A 24,741-nucleotide genomic window follows, 5' to 3' on the forward strand; every position below is an offset into this window, starting at 1 on the left:
AACCTAAATCTTAGTTGCATGCTAACAGATATATCAAAGGATTTTGTCAGCTTAACGGTTTAAATAGATTTTGTCAGCTTAACGGTACGTCTTCTATGTTTACGCCATAAAGTAAAGCTTTCTCCTTGTCTTTTATCATTTATATACATATCTATTTAGCCAATCGAGCCAAGGACTGGCAGAGCTACCGTGCCAAAGGAAATTTTCAATTTTCTATATATAATTATTTGTTTAAAAACCACAAAGCTTTAACTCTATATCTACCAAAAAGGGATTAAAGGTGAAAAAAATTCAAAGGAGGTATTCAAGCACTCCTTTAGTCTAATCAGATTTGTACATCTGTTAATCCTTTATACAGATTTTTTAGACTTCCCCTCCCTATACCCTAGGATGGCCTTATATACTTGTTAGCCCTTTATACAATCTCTTTAGACTTTCCCTCCCTATAGAATAAAATATATTAGTTATAGGAATGTTATCGTACTCAGTAAAATATATATATAGAAATTTTTTTAAAAATTTTTAATTTTATCCCATTAATTTTGGTCGAGAATATATATAATTTTTTGAATTAATCATGCACATAAAGGTCTGCGCCTTTACTTCTAGAAATTCATTTCCGCCAATTGAACCTTCTCGAACTATTCTTGAAATCAACTCATGAAGTTGGCGTTACGCGGGAATCATCTTCGGTATGGATACACAACCTACGCAAGTACGTATATTCTTACATCTTTTTCTCCAACTTCGGTGAGCGGCATCTTCATGACTCCTAACAACAAAACTAGCAGTGTATGTTTGGGCTTCTCAAATGGGAGTCCTTTCTGAAAACAAAAAATTGCTCGTCATTTACGTTTCCTCCATCTTTTGATACGAAGTCTGGAAACACAGAACGGTAATTAGTTAACCACTGACAATTTCTGAGTTTCATAAACTTTTCTTCTTGGTCTTTAATTTGCATACAAGATAGAAAATCCAACATTTATGTCCTCATTCTGATTCTTATAAGGAACAGGAACAGTTTTCCAGCTAATACCATACATTCTTGGTAAATGGAATTTGACAAATTTTTTTTTCCACATTTTTAAGGTACGGACTATACAGGCTCAAATTAAGTTTCTAAGCATGAATAGATTCCATGTATATGTACCATCTTGTCGAAGTGTTGATCATCTGACTTCTATGCTTCATAGCTTTCATATATATCTTGCAAATTAACTTTGGTGTATGAATAAGATTTTCCTTTTCTTTATCTAGGAGTGCTTCTGCATTCAATTTGGTTAGGAACTAATTTTGAGACTCTTCTTTACTATCATTCAGAGAATTTTAATCTACTATCCGATCAGAAGGTATGTTGTGGTATAGGTCAACTATACCCAAGAAACAACAAGATTCACCAGGCACTCAAAATGCACAAAAAAAAAGGAATTTTGTGATAGTCATGTAGCGCTTGGACCTCAAGATTCATTCTAATAGGAATCAACCTAAATGCTTAAATTTGCTGATCCTTCTTGATGTTTTCTCCTGCAGCAATTTTTCCTCTTGTTTATACGTACTCAACAAAGATGTTAGGAGACATATCTGTTCGCATTGATCAAATGCGTTCTGGCCTATCGGATACACCAAGAACGCAATCGATCTTCAAAGTCCATAGTAAACTACGAAGTGAAAATGAAGCGGCATATGAACCACAAGTCGTCTCCATCGGACCTTATCACCACGGTAAGCCTGAACTGAAAAAGATGGAGATGTATAAGCTAAGGTACTTGAACATGCTTCTTCATAGAAGAGGAGAGTCAAGTGCTAAGAATTACGTCCAAGCTATGGCTGAACTTCAAGAAGAAGCTAAAAGTTCTTACGCAGACGAAATCAATCTTTCAGATGGTGATTTTGTTGAAATGCTATGCCTTGATGGCTGCTTTGTCATCATGTTCTTGAGGAAACTTTTTCAGCTTGAAGAATACGACAAGAATGACCCCATTTTTCAGATGTCTTGGCTAATATCAGCCACTAAGAGAGACCTAATATTATTTGAGAATCAGTTGCCCTTTATTGTCCTGCAAAAACTGTTTGATATGACCAAGTTGCAGGACGAAGAAGAGAAGCTTAATGACCTAGCTATTCTCTGTCTGTCTTCGCTCATGCCTGGTTCTTATCCAGGTCAAAGTTCTTATTCTACAATCGCTGCAAGTCATAGGGCTGTTCATCTTCTTGACCTCATGCACAAAAATTTGACTGCCTCATTTTCCAACACACTTACGTATTCCGAACCTGAACCGACTAAAACCTTATTGCAGAAACCAGTTATTGAGCTACTATCTAGTGGAACCAAGTTCGAGAGGGCAAAGAAGAGTGTACCCTTGCTCCGTATCACTTTCAAAAATGGTGTAGTTAAAATCCCTCCTTTATTTGTAGATGATCATACAGAATGCATCTTCAGAAACTTGATTGCATATGAACAGTATATGTCTAAGCCATTTGAGACATGGAGGTATGTAACTGATTACATAAGCTTCATGGATCTTCTCATAGATTCACCGTCCGACGTTGAAAAGCTTCGCAACCGTGACATCATCAGGCATGGGTTAGGCAGTGATAAAGCAGTCTCTAAAATGTTCAACAAGTTAAGCAGTGATGTTTCTATTGAAGTTCCTTTCTGTTACCACGAAGTTTTTGAGGAAATGAGGAAGTACTCCCGCAACCGCAGCCGTACTTGGTGGGCAAACCTCATGCGGAATTATTTTCATAACCCGTGGTCAATCATTTCATGTCTGGCTGCATGCGTTTTGATTCTTCTCGCATTGGTGCAGACCATATTTTCCATCCTACACTAGACTTTGACTTAATGAAATTAAAGTGAGCTAGTTGTGCTTGTTTTGTAATTTGTTAGTGATTGTACTTAAATACCAACAACGTCATTTTACTTGTGTTCCGATTGATAACAAATTCTTGATGTAAAAGAACTTTCCTGTCTTGGATATTACATGAACTTCTAAATGCATGTTCTACTAATAATGAACATGATCTCTTCTGTATTATGATCTACAACTGAACATTAAAATAGCAATGCCCCGCCTGGCTCATTAATTCATTTTAGTCAAGCTGACAATTTTTATGAACATGGATCTGTCTACACATGTATCTATATGTCATTGTGTCAAGTATAACCACAGTGAGTGTTACCTAGCACTGGTCCGATCTTAGTGAGAGTACTACTAAATGCATGCAAAGGTTGATCATGAGAACTCAATGAAGCACGAAAAATTAAGTACGCAAGATTTTAAGCAAATTGCAAAGAAAGAATTAAAAAAATGAAGCATTCATCTGGCAAAAAATCCTTGGCATACTATCATATATAATAGCAGTTAGATACCAGTTGATTGAAATGCTAACAAAATAAGTGTACTGAAAACATATAGTTCTACAGGATCTAATTGTTACTCCTGTGATTTAAAGAAGAGAACAGAGAAAAGGCTCGGTTGATTTTCAAACAAAGAAAACCCGGAAGAACACTTTATTGGGAAAATAGTTATAAACATGAATTGCTTGTTACTTATGGTTCCCGAAATCTTATCTAATTAGCCACTGCATCCACATTGGCTAGAATGCTAAGTAAGGCATAAAGACTGAAAGAAAAAAGAGAAAAAAAAAAAAGAAGCAGTACAATAAGTAATCTGTCATGCTTGCTGGTACCAAAATGGAGTACATATGTAAATTTTAAGTAGTTCTTGGTTGTAAATGTGAAGGCTTTATCTAAGAAATGTTGTCTCCAACGTTCCGACCTTTCTCATGTTTGTCACTTCGCGAAGCACAGCATATGCTAAGGAATGAAGGGCTGAGACATGTCTACTTTTTTAAAGAAATAGAGGGCTTAAACATTGGCTGTTCTCTTCGATCTCTTCTCTTCTCTTCTCCTCTTTATTGCGCTCAGCCACTCACTATTTTCCCTCCACAAAGGAAAAATTGCTAGCCATCTAAAGTTTAGTGGAAAAGAACAGCTATGAACTCATATCTCAAAATTCTAGAAAATTAAAATGTTTAAGAATTTATAGATCCTACCTAGATCAATTGAGTAAGATTGGAAGACAAATGCCTAAACAAGACAATAGAATAGCCAAGATTATGTATCCCTCCCAGCAATACGGGCTGGTGACATTGATTTGTTTTCAGCCCTTACCTAACTTTCCATGATGACTAGCTTCAAACGACAAAAACTTTTAAAAGTCAGAATCAGCACCCGGAAATCAGTATAAACCTGGTTCAAGCAGTTGCCAATCAACTTAATTAGACTGATTTTGTTAATCTTTCCGTGCAGCATTTTATTCTCCAGAGAGGATGCCCGGAGAAATGCTAAAATTTATTTCTACTGGTCTCGATCGAAAGCTTTCTCAGATATCAGAAACATCAAATGAGAAATGTATATTCAGAGTCCATGACGGGCTACGGAGGCACAACCCTCAGGCATACGAACCAGAAATTGTTGCTATTGGACCTTATCATCATGCTAAAAGTAAATTACCAAAAATGGAAAAGCATAAGCTGTGGTATTTGCAACAGCTTCTTCTTCAAAGAGGCGAGTCAAGCGTGGAAAGATACATTGTAGCCTCGTCACAGCTTGAAGAGCGCACTCGAAGGTGTTATGCAGAAGAAACTATTAAATCTATTCTTTAAATGTATAATTGCTCCTTTTCCTATCTCATTTTATTGTGATGATTTGAAGTGGAAAAGATTCTGATATTGGTGTATTTACTATGTTTTTTGTTACGGGAGTTAAGTGTCTGTGAATTCCTCAATAGATTAATAGTTTTTTTTAAAGATGTTAATGTTGAAATTTGGATTTTTTTTTTTTTGTTTTTGCATCTATATATACATGGGATGATTGCATTTAGTAAACCTAACAAGTTGGTACAGCTAAAAAGTGACTAGATATACCAGAATACATGGGATTATTGTTGAAGTTTATTTTCTTAGGTCCTTCGTCCATACTTCACGAGAGCATAAAATGTGTTTATAATAGCACTATATAAGGAAGCAATCATTCACCTTTTTTATATTCAACGGAGGAATGATTAATTAACTTTTGTAATCATTTTTTGCTGCATTGTTTTGTTCTTAACTCTCAAGTCAAGATTAATAGTAATTTTCCTCTTCAAAAGTCTATGGCTGCTAATTAAGTCGTGTTATAAATATATCCCGATATTAATTCTCTATTTTTCATTATGCAGATTGAACAATTAATTTGCCATTTTACCAGCCATGACTTTATGATATTCTTACAATCTTAAACTTAATGCGGATTTTCAAATCTAGAAAAGTTGGAACTTTTGTGTTACGACACGTTAGAACTAACTTTGTTACATGATTTATTCATGCTAATTTTGATAAATAAATTATTTTGCGATATTTGATGAAAGTTCATATTATGTTAATTCAAGAAATAGACCAAGACATCTTCCTTTAGCTCCCTAAAAATCATTTAGAGTGTTATGTATGATTTGATATGATCCATTTAATTTTATTTTCTCCAAAAATATTATATTTTTTTGGCAAATGTACTTCAAGTTATAACAAAATTACTTCATTATACATTTTTGACCTCTCTCTTGGCTGATATCCTTAAACACGTGTCTTTAAGCTACATTTTTTTACCCTTTTTCTTTCTCAATTTTACTGTATTGTCTAAAAGAATTATGATTAAAAAAATTCAAGGGCAGCTGAAAAGAATAAGACCTAGCACAACGCGTACGGTTACCCCTAGATTTAAACACATGAACAACCTAGGATAATCGCCATTAAAACCATTAAAAGATGGCTTTTTCTTTTAACTGAAGTAGCATTATTGTTCATTTGCACCACCATTAACAGGAAAAATGAAAAACTTACAAAACTCACTGAAACGGAAAATTAAGTCATAAAAGCACATAAAGGAGAACAATTAATTAATGATAAAACTGAAAAATTAACTCAAGTGACATGAAAGAGAAACTTCATATCAGCAAAATCCAGCAAATAATAGACAAGACTTTTTACCCACTTCATACACTTCATCCATATAAATGACAAATTAAACAACCTAATGTTAACTTCTCTACAACAATTTCTACTCTCTTGGACACGAAAAAAAAAAAAAAAAGAACAGAAGAACAGTAAAAAAAGTGATTGCAGGTACCAATATTATGCATACTTTTCTAAAATTGATATTTTGGTGAAGCATTCTATGTATCCTCCGATATTCATATATTTTAGATATTATATTTATACTCAAGGCCTTTACTTTGAATCTTTTTAAATTATTTTTACTAATCAAACAGTTGTATTTTTTTCCCTTTCATCTGTTTTCAGCTGCTATGGAAACATCACAGAATCAGTTGATAAGCTCATTAAAGCCTGATGAGAAAATGTGGACGCGTAGAGTCTTGCTATCACGGAAATTTGACATCGAGGCGTACATCAGAAAACAAAAATCTGGAACTCTTCAGAAGTTAATTTTCCTAGATGGGCAGGTAAAAAATCATAAACTTTCACATGCTATTATGTTCGATGACATCAAGGAAGACTGTTCATATTCCTTATAAGAATCATACTTAAATGTTGGATTTTCTATCTCATATACAAACTAAAGACCAATAAGAAAAGTTTATGAAATTCAGAAATTAACAGTGGCGTAACTTACGTTATCTATGTTTCTATACTTCCTGATCAAAAGATGGAGGAAACATGACTGACGAACAATTTTTTGTTTTCAGAGAGGGCTCCCATGTGGGATGCCCAAACATTTACTGCTAGTTTTCTTGTTAGGTGTCATGAAGATGGAGCTCACAAAGTTGGAGAAAAAGATGTAAGAATATATGCACATGCATAGGTATAGTATCTATACCAAAGATCACTCCCGCGTAATGCCAACTTCATGAATTGACATTAACAAAGTAAATGCTCAAACCTTTTTGTACATGATTAATTCAGAAAATTATGCATAATCCTGACCAAAATTAATGGGATAAAATTAGAATATATATCTCGAAAAGATTTTCATATAGAAAATTGAAGATTTTCTTTGGCCAAGTAGCTCCGCCAGTTCTTGGCTCATTTGGCGGCTATATAGATATGCATACAAATGATAAAGTCAAGGGGAACACTTACTATTTACCGTAAGCAGAGAAGGAGTGCCGTCAATTTAACAAAATCTGTTTAAACGGATATATCTGTCGGCATGCAACTAAGATTTAGGCTTAGATAAACAAGAAAGAATATGATTACAAGAGAAGTATACATACACACAGGTCTTTGCAGATTCATAGTATTCTGTGACGACAAGAAAGTCGTCACCAACTAATAGTATTTTGTGACGATTTTTTGTGTCACAGTTTCACTTGTATTTTTGCGATAGATAATGTGAAAGTTGTCAGAAATTACGTCTCTATAGTGAAGACTTCCCCATGTAACTTGTAGTCCTGTTCATCAGTGACAAGAATTGTCACTGGTTGACATTTTATGTTTAGAATCTCCTAAATTTGCCATAACAAATCTACTTCTATAGCTGATAAGTGACTAATTTACGTAATAATTGTATGATATTTTATATTATTTTTAGTCACTTTAGTTATATTATTGGAAGAAAATGAATCATTTTGGCTATAATTGGTGAAAAATACTTTGAAGTGATTAAATGAGGTTTTTATCACTTTTTACTTGGATTTTGTGTATTTTGACAGTTTTGACACATTTTAGTATTTCGGCTATAACTTGAGCTACAATGATCGGATTGGGATGATTCTTGAACCCATTTGAAGATAAGAGATAGATCTACAACTTTGGTGAAGACATCTGAATCCAGTTTGAAGGTTTTCCAGGTCAAAAGGCCGAAGTACAGAGTCAATTGCTATTGGTCGAAACTGGAACAAGGCATGGAGCAGGCAAGGGTATTTCAGTCATATCTCAGCCTACACAGATCCAAATGAGGTGATTCTTGATGCATTAGAAAGATAACTCAAAAGGCTACAACTTTCGTGTTTTAGACATGAGTTGGTTCAGCCTCTAACATCAAGAAAAGATCGGTTGAAGTTGGGCAAAAAACAGAGCAAGTGATCCACACTCGGATCCACTATTCATCCGAACCCTCGGCTGTTTCTGGGTTAGTGGATCCGAGGTACTGTAGCAGCTCGGATCACTGTAGCAGCCCAGATTTACTGTAGCAATCCGGCCTGAATTTGGCCGGATTTATGGCCGGATTCCTGGCCGGATTGTGGTCAGAAAAGGCTGCTCTGTACGCGTAAAACTCAATTTCACCTCCACCAACTCACATTGGATGCTAGACATGTGAGAAACATTCCCAGCTGTAAAAGGGAGATGTAATCCTCATTTCTTGACCACCTTTCATCATAAAATAGCCAAATTCATTGCAAGAAGGGGAGAGATTGGAGTTCATAGCAGAAAATAGAGAGTGAGCTACGGGAGAAGCTGGAAGTTGCAGAAATGTAGCTCTTTCATCTCCCTAGTGTTAGTTTAGGTTAGTATAGAGTAGTGTAGTTTTTCCATTCTTGTTTATTATCTAGATTAGGATGCAAATGGAGGATGAAGAAGGCAAGGAAGAAAGCTCATGTGACAAGGGTTGTATTCCTTCCAAATCTTTATCTTTTGTATTTGATTCCAAATTTAGTTAATATACAAGTTCTGGATTTTGTGTTCATTATGTGTTTCTAAAGTTTATACCTTGGGTTTGGTTGAACTTTCTATAATTGTTAGTGTTTATTATTTGGTTATTTGACTGCTATGATTTGAGCAAGTTATTTAGCACTTTAGCTCTTGAAATCATGATTAATCTGGTACCATTAATTGTGATTATCTAAGGTGTTGTTTCTGCAATGAAAATTGAGATTTAACACTAGTTCAAGAAGTGCTAAACATAGGGAGTACACTCACGAAAGTAGAGGTGCATCTATGTGGTTTTTAGTGATTCATTTCATGTAATTTCATTGAGGAAATGAACTTGTAGCTAATTTCATAACCATGAGAATAGGTATGGATTAGTTATAAGTATAATTGATTCATTACGAAAGTAGGATTCAAATGCATAAGGAAATTACACCATAACTAGCCTAGATGTAGTAATTAATGATCCAAATATAGCACTTGCATGAGTAGTTAGGGATACCACAACCCAAGGAGCTTTCATTTGCTATTTTTTTGTATAATTTCATTAGGTTTTAATTTGTTATAATTCATTGATAGTCTAAATAATAGAGAAGCTTTAGTAGTACCGGTAATTGCAATCTTCCTTGTGGGATCGACCCTTAATACCCTATACTCGCTCACGATTCGTATACTTGCGATAAATCGCGTGTGGGGTATTTAGGAGTTTATAAATGTAAAACTTGATTAGGATGAGTTTAATTGTATATGTATACTCCGCGCACGTCAAGTTTTTGGCGCCGTTGCCGGGGAAGATTTGGCAATATCGGTGTGAAGAGCAACTTTATTAGTTTAGACATAATATTAGTTATAATGTGAATGTTATTTTCTGTTATTTTAGTATTTTTTTTTGTGTGTATGCATTTTATTACCTATTCTTCTTACTAATTTTGCTCTTAAGTTGTTTAAAAGCAATTTTAGGTAATGAGGAGGGTAGGTCAATTTGGAGGACAATGCTTGAGAAGTGGAAGATTGGTAATGGATGGTTACCAAGTGCAAAGCTCCTTTAATAGAGGTAATCAAGAATTTACTGAATGTATGTCTTTTGAAGATGGTTTAAGGTGCTTAAAGGCTAAATTTGATGTTATGATGTTACAAGTTCAAATGGACACAATTATGCATGAAATTGAGCAAGGGAGGAATGTTAATGCTTTTAATTCTTATCATGTGATTTGTGACTTGTGTGGAAGTTATCATGCTACTAATACATGTATGCAAGCACAAAATGTGGATTATTATGATAAATTAGAGCATTACAATCCTTGTTTTGATCAATATAGTGCTAATTGGAGCAATTCTCCTACTTATGGTTGGGATAATCAATGTACATATAGTGATTATTCATATTTTTATGATTACCAACATGAAAGTGTCCAATATGAATCAAAACCATCTTGGGAGTTGGCAATAGAAAGAGTAGCTAATGATTCTAAGCCATCTTGGGAGTTAGCTTTAGAAAAGCTAGCAAATGCAACTTCCGACCGTTTTGATAGGATTGAGGAAAGAATAGATGAATTAGCTTCTCACTTTGGTAATATACATGAGCAATTGAATGTATTGTGTGAAGTTATTTGTTCTAATAATTTGCAAAATGATCCTAGCATGAATGGTGGAAATGTTGTATGTGAAAATGGATTGCATTTGGATGAAAATGATGAATCTCAATTATATTTCAATGAGCAAATATCCATTTCACATGATAATACATTTGAAACTAACTTTGAGCCTCAAGAGGTGAGTTTTAATGACTCATTTTTCACCCCTCTTGAGGAGTGCAGTGAAAGTATAGGTTCTAAAGGTATTCCTGCCCAAGATACTCTCATGACATTTCCTTTGGTAAGTTCTCAAGTGGTGTATATTCAAGGTAATATCTATGAAACACTTGGGATAGGTAAGTCACTTTCATTTCTCACATCATTAGATCATGTGGCTTTGGCTATAAAGTCACCATTTAATGATCCACCAAGGCCTAAAATGGTGGATTATTCGTTAACTAAACCTCCTTGAAAAATGAGGTGAAATAGTCAAGCTATTGACTTTAAAGAAGCGCTTATTGGGAGGCAACCCAATGCTTGTTTAAGTTGGTGTTACTTTGGAGTGATTTTATGTTTAAAGCATAAGTTTGAGTAATTTTGTTGTTTTTCATTTGTAGGTTTTGGAAAAGTGACCAAAAGAGGTGAAAAAGGCGAAGTTTGATCAAAGATCTCAACACCTCAAATTCAGTAATTGTGGTTTTTGTTGCATTAAAGAGGTTTAGAATGCATGTTTAGATCATTTTACATGTGCGTGAATGGTTTATTTTGACATAGAAATAATCTATGGTGTATTTTGAAGAATTGAGGTCAAACTGAAAATTGCAAAAAAATTCTGCAATAAGTGCAGATTCAATGGATCCGAGCTCGGATCCATATGGATCCGAAGCCTCGGATCCACTTCTGCAATCAGAAAAAAATTCGAACTTCTTGATCCGAGCTCACTCACAATGATCCGACCTCGGATCCTTTCAAAAACGACCTCGGATCCTTTTAAAAACGAAGGCTTGGATCACTTTTCAACTCCACTTTTCTTCATGTTGGCTTGTTTTTAGTAAGTTTTAGTTGTTCGATTGATGTTTTTGTGTGTTTTGTAGGTGGCAATGGCAAGAGTTCATGCAAATGATCTCAATTGCAAAAGTGTTTATATTAAGGCAAAAAGGGAGTTTTCATGTTCAATTGCTGCATTTCATGCATTTAAAGTGTTTCATGTTTAAGTTATATTCATGCATGATCATGTTAAATTTGAATTTTATTCAAAGAACATGAAGTAGGTTGAATGTGGAAGGTTGGCCAAGCAAATTTGGAGGAAAAACTGCAGAAAACAGCTTTTTCTGCAGCAAATCCGGCATAAATCCGGCCAAATGTTGGCCGGATTGAAGGCCGGATAGTCAGGGGAGAAAAGAAAATTTTTTCGAGCATTCTGGACAGAATCCGGCCGAAAATCCGGCCTGAAATCCGGCCAAAAACTGGCCGGATTGTAAAAAAAAAAAAAAAAAAAAAAAAAAAAAAAAAAAAAAAATCCGCTGTAGAAAATCCGGCCAACAATCCGGCCGGAAATCCGGCCAGAAAGTGGCCGGATATGCAACAGTAAAAAAAAAAAAAAAAATTTTGCCCAGAATCCCTCCACGAATCCCTCCAATTTCTGGCCGGATTGTGAACAGTAACCAGCGTAAGATGAATCCGTTTCACGATCATTGATCATTGATGACAAAATGTATAAATAGAACTTATTTTGTTCATGATTGTGGATTTTTTGTGTGAAATTAGCTTCCCTTTGCTTTGGATACTAATGCATATATTTGATTAGCAAAGATTAGCTCATGTCATGTTTTTATCCCTTGAACATTGTATGGTTCCACATGCTTGATCATTTTTCCTTTTTCCTTGAATTGCATGATTTTGTTGATTGCAACCTTTTATTTTTAAGAAATTTATTTGTTTTGATTTTGTCTTTTTCAGGGTGCAATAAGTGAACTTCCATTCTTTCTCAAATACGGTTGGAAATTCATCACTTGGACATGGTTTCGGATTGCGCAAGTCATAAGGGGAGTATTTTCTTTTACTCTTTCTTTATTTTCCTTTTCTCACATTGAGGACAATGTGAAGTTTAAGTGTGGGGGAGGAAATATGTGAACTTGCATTCTAATGCTATGTGATGATATTTTGTGAATTGAAATGCTTAGAAATATTGGAATTGTGTTTGAATTATTTGCCATGTGGATAATTTGCTTGAAATTGGGTTTGTTGGCAGGGAGTTTTCATCCATTTATAAGGAGAAACTCTGTAAAAATTTTTCTAAAATCTTTTCCAATATTTCATTATGGCCCAAAAGTTCTTCAAATTTTTGCATTTTCATTCAAAAAGGGCAAAGTATTCCAACCTTAAGTGTTTTATTCTTCCAATTGTTGAAATGTTATATGTATTTTGGAAGGTTTAGTCCTCATTTAACTTGGAAATGTTTATTACGCAATTAGAATTTTTACATTTTAGAAAGTATATTTGGTAAAATGAGGAAAATTATGCCTATAATTTTACATGTTTAATGAGATTTCTTCTATTTACTTAATTTTGCAAGTAAGTGATTGATATAGTCGATAAAGGTTATATTCCTCCTTTGATTATTCTTATATATTTTCTAAGAGGGAATATCTATTTATTGTCCTTTATTTCTGAAAAAAAAAAAGAAAAAAAAAAAAAAAGAAGAAAGAAAAAAAAATTATTCTACTCCAATGATTTTTGTACCGAGTAACCGGGGGTTGGCATCTACAAATGTCGATTTTCGCGTAAAAAGGTACTTGAATTAAGAGTATGCATTGCAACTTGAATAAGTGAAATGTTGAGTAACCGGGAATCTTCACCTAAAAGTGTCGATTTTCGCGTAAAAAGGCATTCTCACTAATTAAGTAAAATTAGTATGAATAAATCCCTCTTAGATGGAAAATTTTGAGAAAAAAGATGATTATAGGAGGAGGAAGGCTATAAATCGACTATGTGATTTGCTTATTTGTGAAATTAGGTTAGGGTAAGAGATTAAGTTTAACTTGTTGAATTTAGGGTATAATTATCTTTCCTTTACTTGATATTATGAGTATTTAGTGTAAATTGAATAATTGCATAATGATTATTTTCCAAGTCTTGAGGAATTAAATTGGACAAAGTGCATATATTGTTTCACCTCTTGAATCATTGCATTTGATTATGTGTGAATTGCTTGAGGACAAGCAATGATTTAAGTGTGGGGGAGTTTGATAAGTGACTAATTTACGTAATAATTGTATGATATTTTATATTATTTTTAGTCACTTTAGTTATATTATTGGAAGAAAATGAATCATTTTGGCTATAATTGGTGAAAAATACTTTGAAGTGATTAAATGAGGTTTTTATCACTTTTTACTTGGATTTTGTGTATTTTGACAGTTTTGACACATTTTAGTATTTCGGCTATAACTTGAGCTACAATGATCGGATTGGGATGATTCTTGAACCCATTTGAAGATAAGAGATAGATCTACAACTTTGGTGAAGACATCTGAATCCAGTTTGAAGGTTTTCCAGGTCAAAAGGCCGAAGTACAGAGTCAATTGCTATTGGTCGAAACTGGAACAAGGCATGGAGCAGGCAAGGGTATTTCAGTCATATCTCAGCCTACACAGATCCAAATGAGGTGATTCTTGATGCATTAGAAAGATAACTCAAAAGGCTACAACTTTCGTGTTTTAGACATGAGTTGGTTCAGCCTCTAACATCAAGAAAAGATCGGTTGAAGTTGGGCAAAAAACAGAGCAAGTGATCCACACTCGGATCCACTATTCATCCGAACCCTCGGCTGTTTCTGGGGTTAGTGGATCCGAGGTACTGTAGCAGCTCGGATCACTGTAGCAGCCCAGATTTACTGTAGCAATCCGGCCTGAATTTGGCCGGATTTATGGCCGGATTCCTGGCCGGATTGTGGTCAGAAAAGGCTGCTCTGTACGCGTAAAACTCAATTTCACCTCCACCAACTCACATTGGATGCTAGACATGTGAGAAACATTCCCAGCTGTAAAAGGGAGATGTAATCCTCATTTCTTGACCACCTTTCATCATAAAATAGCCAAATTCATTGCAAGAAGGGGAGAGATTGGAGTTCATAGCAGAAAATAGAGAGTGAGCTACGGGAGAAGCTGGAAGTTGCAGAAATGTAGCTCTTTCATCTCCCTAGTGTTAGTTTAGGTTAGTATAGAGTAGTGTAGTTTTTCCATTCTTGTTTATTATCTAGATTAGGATGCAAATTGAGGATGAAGAAGGCAAGGAAGAAAGCTCATGTGACAAGGGTTGTATTCCTTCCAAATCTTTATCTTTTGTATTTGATTCCAAATTTAGTTAATATACAAGTTCTGGATTTTGTGTTCATTATGTGTTTCTAAAGTTTATACCTTGGGTTTGGTTGAACTTTCTATAATTGTTAGTGTTTATTATTTGGTTATTTGACTGCTATGATTTGAGCAAGTTATTTAGCACTTTAGCTCTTGAAATCATGATTAATCTGGTACCATTAATTGTGATTATCTAAGGTGTTGTTTCTGCAATGAAAATTGAGATTTAACACTAGTTCAAGAAGTGCTAAACATAGGGAGTACACTCACGAAAGTAGAGGTGCATCTATGTGGTTTTTAGTGATTCATTTCATGTAATTTCATTGAGGAAATGAACTTGTAGCTAATTTCATAACCATGAGAATAGGTATGGATTAGTTATAAGTATAATTGATTCACTACGAAAGTAGGATTCAAATGCATAAGGAAATTACACCATAACTAGCCTAGATGTAGTAATTAATGATCCAAATATAGCACTTGCATGAGTAGTTAGGGATACCACAACCCAAGGAGCTTTCATTTGCTATTTTTTTGTATAATTTCATTAGGTTTTAATTTGTTATAATTCATTGATAGTCTAAATAATAGAGAAGCTTTAGTAGTACCGGTAATTGCAATCTTCCTTGTGGGATCGACCCTTAATACCCTATACTCGCTCACGATTCGTATACTTGCGATAAATCGCGTGTGGGGTATTTAGGAGTTTATAAATGTAAAACTTGATTAGGATGAGTTTAATTGTATATGTATACTCCGCGCACGTCAAGTTTTTGGCGCCGTTGCCGGGGAAGATTTGGCAATATCGGTGTGAAGAGCAACTTTATTAGTTTAGACATAATATTAGTTATAATGTGAATGTTATTTTCTGTTATTTTAGTATTTTTTTTGTGTGTATGCATTTTATTACCTATTCTTCTTACTAATTTTGCTCTTAAGTTGTTTAAAAGCAATTTTAGGTAATGAGGAGGGTAGGTCAATTTGGAGGACAATGCTTGAGAAGTGGAAGATTGGTAATGGATGGTTACCAAGTGCAAAGCTCCTTTAATAGAGGTAATCAAGAATTTACTGAATGTATGTCTTTTGAAGATGGTTTAAGGTGCTTAAAGGCTAAATTTGATGTTATGATGTTACAAGTTCAAATGGACACAATTATGCATGAAATTGAGCAAGGGAGGAATGTTAATGCTTTTAATTCTTATCATGTGATTTGTGACTTGTGTGGAAGTTATCATGCTACTAATACATGTATGCAAGCACAAAATGTGGATTATTATGATAAATTAGAGCATTACAATCCTTGTTTTGATCAATATAGTGCTAATTGGAGCAATTCTCCTACTTATGGCTGGGATAATCAATGTACATATAGTGATTATTCATATTTTTATGATTACCAACATGAAAGTGTCCAATATGAATCAAAACCATCTTGGGAGTTGGCAATAGAAAGAGTAGCTAATGATTCTAAGCCATCTTGGGAGTTAGCTTTAGAAAAGCTAGCAAATGCAACTTCCGACCGTTTTGATAGGATTGAGGAAAGAATAGATGAATTAGCTTCTCACTTTGGTAATATACATGAGCAATTGAATGTATTGTGTGAAGTTATTTGTTCTAATAATTTGCAAAATGATCCTAGCATGAATGGTGGAAATGTTGTATGTGAAAATGGATTGCATTTGGATGAAAATGATGAATCTCAATTATATTTCAATGAGCAAATATCCATTTCACATGATAATACATTTGAAACTAACTTTGAGCCTCAAGAGGTGAGTTTTAATGACTCATTTTTCACCCCTCTTGAGGAGTGCAGTGAAAGTATAGGTTCTAAAGGTATTCCTGCCCAAGATACTCTCATGACATTTCCTTTGGTAAGTTCTCAAGTGGTGTATATTCAAGGTAATATCTATGAAACACTTGGGATAGGTAAGTCACTTTCATTTCTCACATCATTAGATCATGTGGCTTTGGCTATAAAGTCACCATTTAATGATCCACCAAGGCCTAAAATGGTGGATTATTCGTTAACTAAACCTCCTTGAAAAATGAGGTGAAATAGTCAAGCTATTGACTTTAAAGAAGCGCTTATTGGGAGGCAACCCAATGCTTGTTTAAGTTGGTGTTACTTTGGAGTGATTTTATGTTTAAAGCATAAGTTTGAGTAATTTTGTTGTTTTTCATTTGTAGGTTTTGGAAAAGTGACCAAAAGAGGTGAAAAAGGCGAAGTTTGATCAAAGATCTCAACACCTCAAATTCAGTAATTGTGGTTTTTGTTGCATTAAAGAGGTTTAGAATGCATGTTTAGATCATTTTACATGTGCGTGAATGGTTTATTTTGACATAGAAATAATCTATGGTGTATTTTGAAGAATTGAGGTCAAACTGAAAATTGCAAAAAAATTCTGCAATAAGTGCAGATTCAATGGATCCGAGCTCGGATCCATATGGATCCGAGGCCTCGGATCCACTTCTGCAATCAGAAAAAAATTCGAACTTCTTGATCCGAGCTCACTCACAATGATCCGACCTCGGATCCTTTCAAAAACGACCTCGGATCCTTTTAAAAACGAAGGCTTGGATCACTTTTCAACTCCACTTTTCTTCATGTTGGCTTGTTTTTAGTAAGTTTTAGTTGTTCGATTGATGTTTTTGTGTGTTTTGTAGGTGGCAATGGCAAGAGTTCATGCAAATGATCTCAATTGCAAAAGTGTTTATATTAAGGCAAAAAGGGAGTTTTCATGTTCAATTGCTGCATTTCATGCATTTAAAGTGTTTCATGTTTAAGTTATATTCATGCATGATCATGTTAAATTTGAATTTTATTCAAAGAACATGAAGTAGGTTGAATGTGGAAGGTTGGCCAAGCAAATTTGGAGGAAAAACTGCAGAAAACAGCTTTTTCTGCAGCAAATCCGGCCATAAATCCGGCCAAATGTTGGCCGGATTGAAGGCCGGATAGTCAGGGGAGAAAAGAAAATTTTTTCGAGCATTCTGGACAGAATCCGGCCGAAAATCCGGCCTGAAATCCGGCCAAAAACTGGCCGGATTGTAAAAAAAAAAAAAAAAAAAAAAAAAAAATCCGCTGTAGAAAATCCGGCCAACAATCCGGCCGGAAATCCGGCCAGAAAGTGGCCGGATATGCAACAGTAAAAAAAAAAAAAAAAATTTTGCCCAGAATCCCTCCACGAATCCCTCCAATTTCTGGCCGGATTGTGAACAGTAACCAGCGTAAGATGAATCCGTTTCACGATCATTGATCATTGATGACAAAATGTATAAATAGAACTTATTTTGTTCATGATTGTGGATTTTTTGTGTGAAATTAGCTTCCCTTTGCTTTGGATACTAATGCATATATTTGATTAGCAAAGATTAGCTCATGTCATGTTTTTATCCCTTGAACATTGTATGGTTCCACATGCTTGATCATTTTTCCTTTTTCCTTGAATTGCATGATTTTGTTGATTGCAACCTTTTATTTTTAAGAAATTTATTTGTTTTGATTTTGTCTTTTTCAGGGTGCAATAAGTGAACTTCCATTCTTTCTCAAATACGGTTGGAAATTCATCACTTGGACATGGTTTCGGATTGCGCAAGTCATAAGGGGAGTATTTTCTTTTACTCTTTCTTTATTTTCCTTTTCTCACATTGAGGACAATGTGAAGTTTAAGTGTGGGGGAGGAAATATGTGAACTTGCATTCTAATGCTATGTGATGATATTTTGTGAATTGAAATGCTTAGAAATATTGGAATTGTGTTTGAATTATTTGCCATGTGGATAATTTGCTTGAAATTGGGTTTGTTGGCAGGGAGTTTTCATCCATTTATAAGGAGAAACTCTGTAAAAAATTTTCTAAAATCTTTTCCAATATTTCATTATGGCCCAAAAGTTCTTCAAATTTTTGCATTTTCATTCAAAAAGGGCAAAGTATTCCAACCTTAAGTGTTTTATTCTTCCAATTGTTGAAATGTTATATGTATTTTGGAAGGTTTAGTCCTCATTTAACTTGGAAATGTTTATTACGCAATTAGAATTTTTACATTTTAGAAAGTATATTTGGTAAAATGAGGAAAATTATGCCTATAATTTTACATGTTTAATGAGATTTCTTTTCTTTACTTAATTTTGCAAGTAAGTGATTGATATAGTCGATAAAGGTTATATTCCTCCTTTGATTATTCTTATATATTTTCTAAGAGGGAATATCTATTTATTGTCCTTTATTTCCGAAAAAGAAAAAAAAAGTAGAAAAAAAAAGGAAAAAAAAAAGAGAAAAGAAAAGAAAGTAAATAAAAATTGTTTTACTCCAATGATTCTCGTACCGAGTAACCGGGGGTTGGCATCTACAAATGTCGACATTCGCGTAAAAAGGTACTTGAATTAAGAGTATGCATTAGCAACTTGAATAAGTGAAATGTTGAGTAACCGGGGATCTTCACCTAAAAGTGTCGATTTTCGCGTAAAAAGGCATTCTCACTATTTAAGTAAAATTTGTGTGAATAAATCCCTCTTAGTTATAGAATTTTGAGAAAAAAGATGATTATAAGGAGGAGGAAGGCTATAAATTGACTATGTGATTTGCTTATTTGTAAAATTAAGTTAGGGTAAGAGATTAAGTTTAACTTGTTGAATTTAGGGTATAATTATCTTTCCTTTACTTGATATTATGAGTATTTAGTGTAAATTGAATAATTGTATAATGATTATTTTCCAAGTCTTGAGGAATTAAATTGGACAAAGTGCATATATTGTTTCACCTCTTGAATCATTGCATTTGATTATGTGTGAATTGCTTGAGGACAAGCAATGATTTAAGTGTGGGGGAGTTTGATAAGTGACTAATTTACGTAATAATTGTATGATATTTTATATTATTTTTAGTCACTTTAGTTATATTATTGGAAGAAAATGAATCATTTTGGCTATAATTGGTGAAAAATACTTTGAAGTGATTAAATGAGGTTTTTATCACTTTTTACTTGGATTTTGTGTATTTTGACAGTTTTGACACATTTTAGTATTTCGGCTATAACGTGAGCTACAATGATCGGATTGGGATGATTCTTGAACCCATTTGAAGATAAGAGATAGATCTACAACTTTGGTGAAGACATCTGAATCCAGTTTGAAGGTTTTCCAGGTCAAAAGGCCGAAGTACAGAGTCAATTGCTATTGGTCGAAACTGGAACAAGGCATGGAGCAGGCAAGGGTATTTCAGTCATATCTCAGCCTACACAGATCCAAATGAGGTGATTCTTGATGCATTAGAAAGATAACTCAAAAGGCTACAACTTTCGTGTTTTAGACATGAGTTGGTTCAGCCTCTAACATCAAGAAAAGATCGGTTGAAGTTGGGCCAAAAACAGAGCAAGTGATCCACACTCGGATCCACTATTCATCCGAACCCTCGGCTGTTTCTGGGTTAGTGGATCCGAGGTACTGTAGCAGCTCGGATCACTGTAGCAGCCCAGATTTACTGTAGCAATCCGGCCTGAATTTGGCCGGATTTATGGCCGGATTCCTGGCCGGATTGTGGTCAGAAAAGGCTGCTCTGTACGCGTAAAACTCAATTTCACCTCCACCAACTCACATTGGATGCTAGACATGTGAGAAACATTCCCAGCTGTAAAAGGGAGATGTAATCCTCATTTCTTGACCACCTTTCATCATAAAATAGCCAAATTCATTGCAAGAAGGGGAGAGATTGGAGTTCATAGCAGAAAATAGAGAGTGAGCTACGGGAGAAGCTGGAAGTTGCAGAAATGTAGCTCTTTCATCTCCCTAGTGTTAGTTTAGCTTAGTATAGAGTAGTGTAGTTTTTCCATTCTTGTTTATTATCTAGATTAGGATGCAAATGGAGGATGAAGAAGGCAAGGAAGAAAGCTCATGTGACAAGGGTTGTATTCCTTCCAAATCTTTATCTTTTGTATTTGATTCCAAATTTAGTTAATATACAAGTTCTGGATTTTGTGTTCATTATGTGTTTCTAAAGTTTATACCTTGGGTTTGGTTGAACTTTCTATAATTGTTAGTGTTTATTATTTGGTTATTTGACTGCTATGATATTGAGGCAAGTTATTTAGCACTTTAGGCTCTTGAAATCATGATTAATCTGGGGTACATTAATTGTGATTATCTAAGGTGTTGTTTCTGCCAATGAAAATTGAGATTTAACACTAGTTCAAGAAGTGCCTAAACATAGGGAGTACACTTCCGAAAGTAGAGGTGCATCTATTTGGTTTTTTATGATTCATTCTGTAATTTTCATTGAGGAAATGATTGTGCTATTATCATAACCATGAGAATAGGTATGGATTCAGTTATAAGTATAATTGATTCACTACGAAAGTAGATTCAAATCATAAGGAAATTACACCATAACTGACCTAGATGTAGTAATCTATGATCAAATATAGCACTTGCATTGAGTAGTTAGGGATACCACAACCCAAGGAGCTTTCATTTGCTATTTGTTTTGTATAATTTCATTAGGTTTTAATTTGTTATAATTCATTGATAGTCTAAATAATAGAGAGCTTTAGTAGTACCGGTAATGTGCAATTCTCCTTGTGGATCGACCCTTATACCTATACTCGCTCACGATTCGGATATACTTGCGCATAATCGCGTTGGGGTTATTTAGGAGTTGATAAATGAAAACTTGATAAGAGAGTTTAATGTATATGTATACTCCGCGCACGTTCAAGTTATTGGCGCCGTTGCCGAGGAAGATTCTGGCAATATCGGTGTAGAAGAGCAACTTTATTAGTTTAGGACATAATATTAGTTATAATGTGAATGTTATTTTTTTTCTGGGGTTTTTTATTTTAAGTTTTTTATTTTTTTTTGGTTTTTGGTGTTATGGCATTTTATACTAATTTTCTTACTAATTTTGCTCTTAAGTTGTTAAAAGCAATTTCTAGGTTATGAGAGGGTAGGTCAATTTGGGGGACAATGCTGAGAAGTGGGGAAAGGGATGTAATGGGATGGTTACCAAGTGCAACAGCTCCTTAATAGAGGTAATCAAGAATTTACTAATGTATTCTTTTTGAAGTGGTTTAGCTGCTGTAAAGGCTAAAATTTGATGTTTATATGTACAAGTTCAAGATGGACACATTATGCATTGAATTGAGCAAGGAGGAATGTTAATGCTTTTAATTCTTATCATGTGATTGTATTGTGTGGAATTTATCATGCTACTAATACATGTATGCAAGCACAAAATGTGGATTCACTTATGATAAATTAGCAGCAATTACAATTCCTTGTTTTGAATCAATATTAGTGCTAATTGGAGCAATTCTCCTACTTATGGTTGGGATAATTCAATGTACATCATAGTGTTATTCATATTTTTTATGATTACAACATGAAAGTGTCCAATATGAATCCCAAAACCATCTTGGGAGTGCAATAGAAAAGAGTAGCTAATGATTTAAGCCAATCTTGGGAGTTAGCTTTCAGAAAAAGCTTAGCAATGCAACTTCCGACGTTTTGATAGGATTGAGGATAAGAATAGATGATTACTTCTCACTTTGTAATATACATGAGCAATTGAATGTATTGTGTGAAAGTTATTTGTTCTAAAATTTGCAAAATGATCCTAGCATTGAATGGTTGAATGTTGTATGTGAAAATGGGATTGCATTTGGATGAAAATGATGAAGCTCAATTATATTTCAATGAGCAAATATCCGATTTCACATGAATAAATACATTTGAAATAACTTTTGAGCCTCAAGAGAGGTGATTTTTAAGAGCTCCATTTTTCACCCCTCTTGAGGAGTGCTAGTGAAGTATAGGTTCTAAAAGTATTCCTGCCGCAAGATACTCTTCATGACATTTTCTTTGGTAAGTTCTCAAGTGGTGTATATTCAAGGTAATATCTATGAAACACTTGGGATAGGTAAGTCACTTTCATTTCTCACATCATTAGATCATGTGGCTTTGGCTATAAAGTCACCATTTAATGATCCACCAAGGCCTAAAATGGTGGATTATTCGTTAACTAAACCTCCTTGAAAAATGAGGTGAAATAGTCAAGCTATTGACTTTAAAGAAGCGCTTATTGGGAGGCAACCCAATGCTTGTTTAAGTTGGTGTTACTTTGGAGTGATTTTATGTTTAAAGCATAAGTTTGAGTAATTTTGTTGTTTTTCATTTGTAGGTTTTGGAAAAGTGACCAAAAGAGGTGAAAAAGGCGAAGTTTGATCAAAGATCTCAACACCTCAAATTCAGTAATTGTGGTTTTTGTTGCATTAAAGAGGTTTAGAATGCATGTTTAGATCATTTTACATGTGCGTGAATGGTTTATTTTGACATAGAAATAATCTATGGTGTATTTTGAAGAATTGAGGTCAAACTGAAAATTGCAAAAAAATTCTGCAATAAGTGCAGATTCAATGGATCCGAGCTCGGATCCATATGGATCCGAGGCCTCGGATCCACTTCTGCAATCAGAAAAAAATTCGAACTTCTTGATCCGAGCTCACTCACAATGATCCGACCTCGGATCCTTTCAAAAACGACCTCGGATCCTTTTAAAAACGAAGGCTTGGATCACTTTTCAACTCCACTTTTCTTCATGTTGGCTTGTTTTTAGTAAGTTTTAGTTGTTCGATTGATGTTTTTGTGTGTTTTGTAGGTGGCAATGGCAAGAGTTCATGCAAATGATCTCAATTGCAAAAGTGTTTATATTAAGGCAAAAAGGGAGTTTTCATGTTCAATTGCTGCATTTCATGCATTTAAAGTGTTTCATGTTTAAGTTATATTCATGCATGATCATGTTAAATTTGAATTTTATTCAAAGAACATGAAGTAGGTTGAATGTGGAAGGTTGGCCAAGCAAATTTGGAGGAAAAACTGCAGAAAACAGCTTTTTCTGCAGCAAATCCGGCCATAAATCCGGCCAAATGTTGGCCGGATTGAAGGCCGGATAGTCAGGGGAGAAAAGAAAATTTTTTCGGAGCTACTGCCTAATATCCGGCCGAAAATCCGGCCTGAAATCCGGCCAAAAACTGGCCGGATTGTAAAAAAAAAAAAAAAAAAAAAAAAAAAATCCGCTGTAGAAAATCCGGCCAACAATCCGGCCGGAAATCCGGCCAGAAAGTGGCCGGATATGCAACAGTAAAAAAAAAAAAAAAAATTTTGCCCAGAATCCCTCCACGAATCCCTCCAATTTCTGGCCGGATTGTGAACAGTAACCAGCGTAAGATGAATCCGTTTCACGATCATTGATCATTGATGACAAAATGTATAAATAGAACTTATTTTGTTCATGATTGTGGATTTTTTGTGTGAAATTAGCTTCCCTTTGCTTTGGATACTAATGCATATATTTGATTAGCAAAGATTAGCTCATGTCATGTTTTTATCCCTTGAACATTGTATGGTTCCACATGCTTGATCATTTTTCCTTTTTCCTTGAATTGCATGATTTTGTTGATTGCAACCTTTTATTTTTAAGAAATTTATTTGTTTTGATTTTGTCTTTTTCAGGGTGCAATAAGTGAACTTCCATTCTTTCTCAAATACGGTTGGAAATTCATCACTTGGACATGGTTTCGGATTGCGCAAGTCATAAGGGGAGTATTTTCTTTTACTCTTTCTTTATTTTCCTTTTCTCACATTGAGGACAATGTGAAGTTTAAGTGTGGGGGAGGAAATATGTGAACTTGCATTCTAATGCTATGTGATGATATTTTGTGAATTGAAATGCTTAGAAATATTGGAATTGTGTTTGAATTATTTGCCATGTGGATAATTTGCTTGAAATTGGGTTTGTTGGCAGGGAGTTTTCATCCATTTATAAGGAGAAACTCTGTAAAAAATTTTCTAAAATCTTTTCCAATATTTCATTATGGCCCAAAAGTTCTTCAAATTTTTGCATTTTCATTCAAAAAGGGCAAAGTATTCCAACCTTAAGTGTTTTATTCTTCCAATTGTTGAAATGTTATATGTATTTTGGAAGGTTTAGTCCTCATTTAACTTGGAAATGTTTATTACGCAATTAGAATTTTTACATTTTAGAAAGTATATTTGGTAAAATGAGGAAAATTATGCCTATAATTTTACATGTTTAATGAGATTTCTTCTCTTTACTTAATTTTGCAAGTAAGTGATTGATATAGTCGATAAAGGTTATATTCCTCCTTT

General features: G+C 34.4%; 2 protein-coding genes across 2 annotated transcripts in view; both read left to right on the forward strand.

The window, feature by feature from the left end:
- The window catches only part of LOC113765366 (UPF0481 protein At3g47200-like), an 85,022-nt gene that overhangs the window by 99 nt on the left and 60,182 nt on the right, over nucleotides 1-24,741 (forward strand). The gene's annotated exons all lie outside the window — the stretch shown is intronic.
- Nucleotides 36-2,997, forward strand: LOC113765367 (UPF0481 protein At3g47200-like). Its single transcript, XM_027309518.1, has 2 exons — nucleotides 36-84; nucleotides 1,531-2,997. The coding sequence occupies exon 2, from the start codon at nucleotides 1,566-1,568 to the stop codon at nucleotides 2,832-2,834; it is 1,269 nt and encodes a 422-aa protein (XP_027165319.1). The 5' UTR covers nucleotides 36-84; nucleotides 1,531-1,565; the 3' UTR covers nucleotides 2,835-2,997.

This window comes from Coffea eugenioides, chromosome 3, assembly GCF_003713205.1.
Source record: "Coffea eugenioides isolate CCC68of chromosome 3, Ceug_1.0, whole genome shotgun sequence".
Classification (NCBI taxonomy): domain Eukaryota; kingdom Viridiplantae; phylum Streptophyta; class Magnoliopsida; order Gentianales; family Rubiaceae; genus Coffea; species Coffea eugenioides.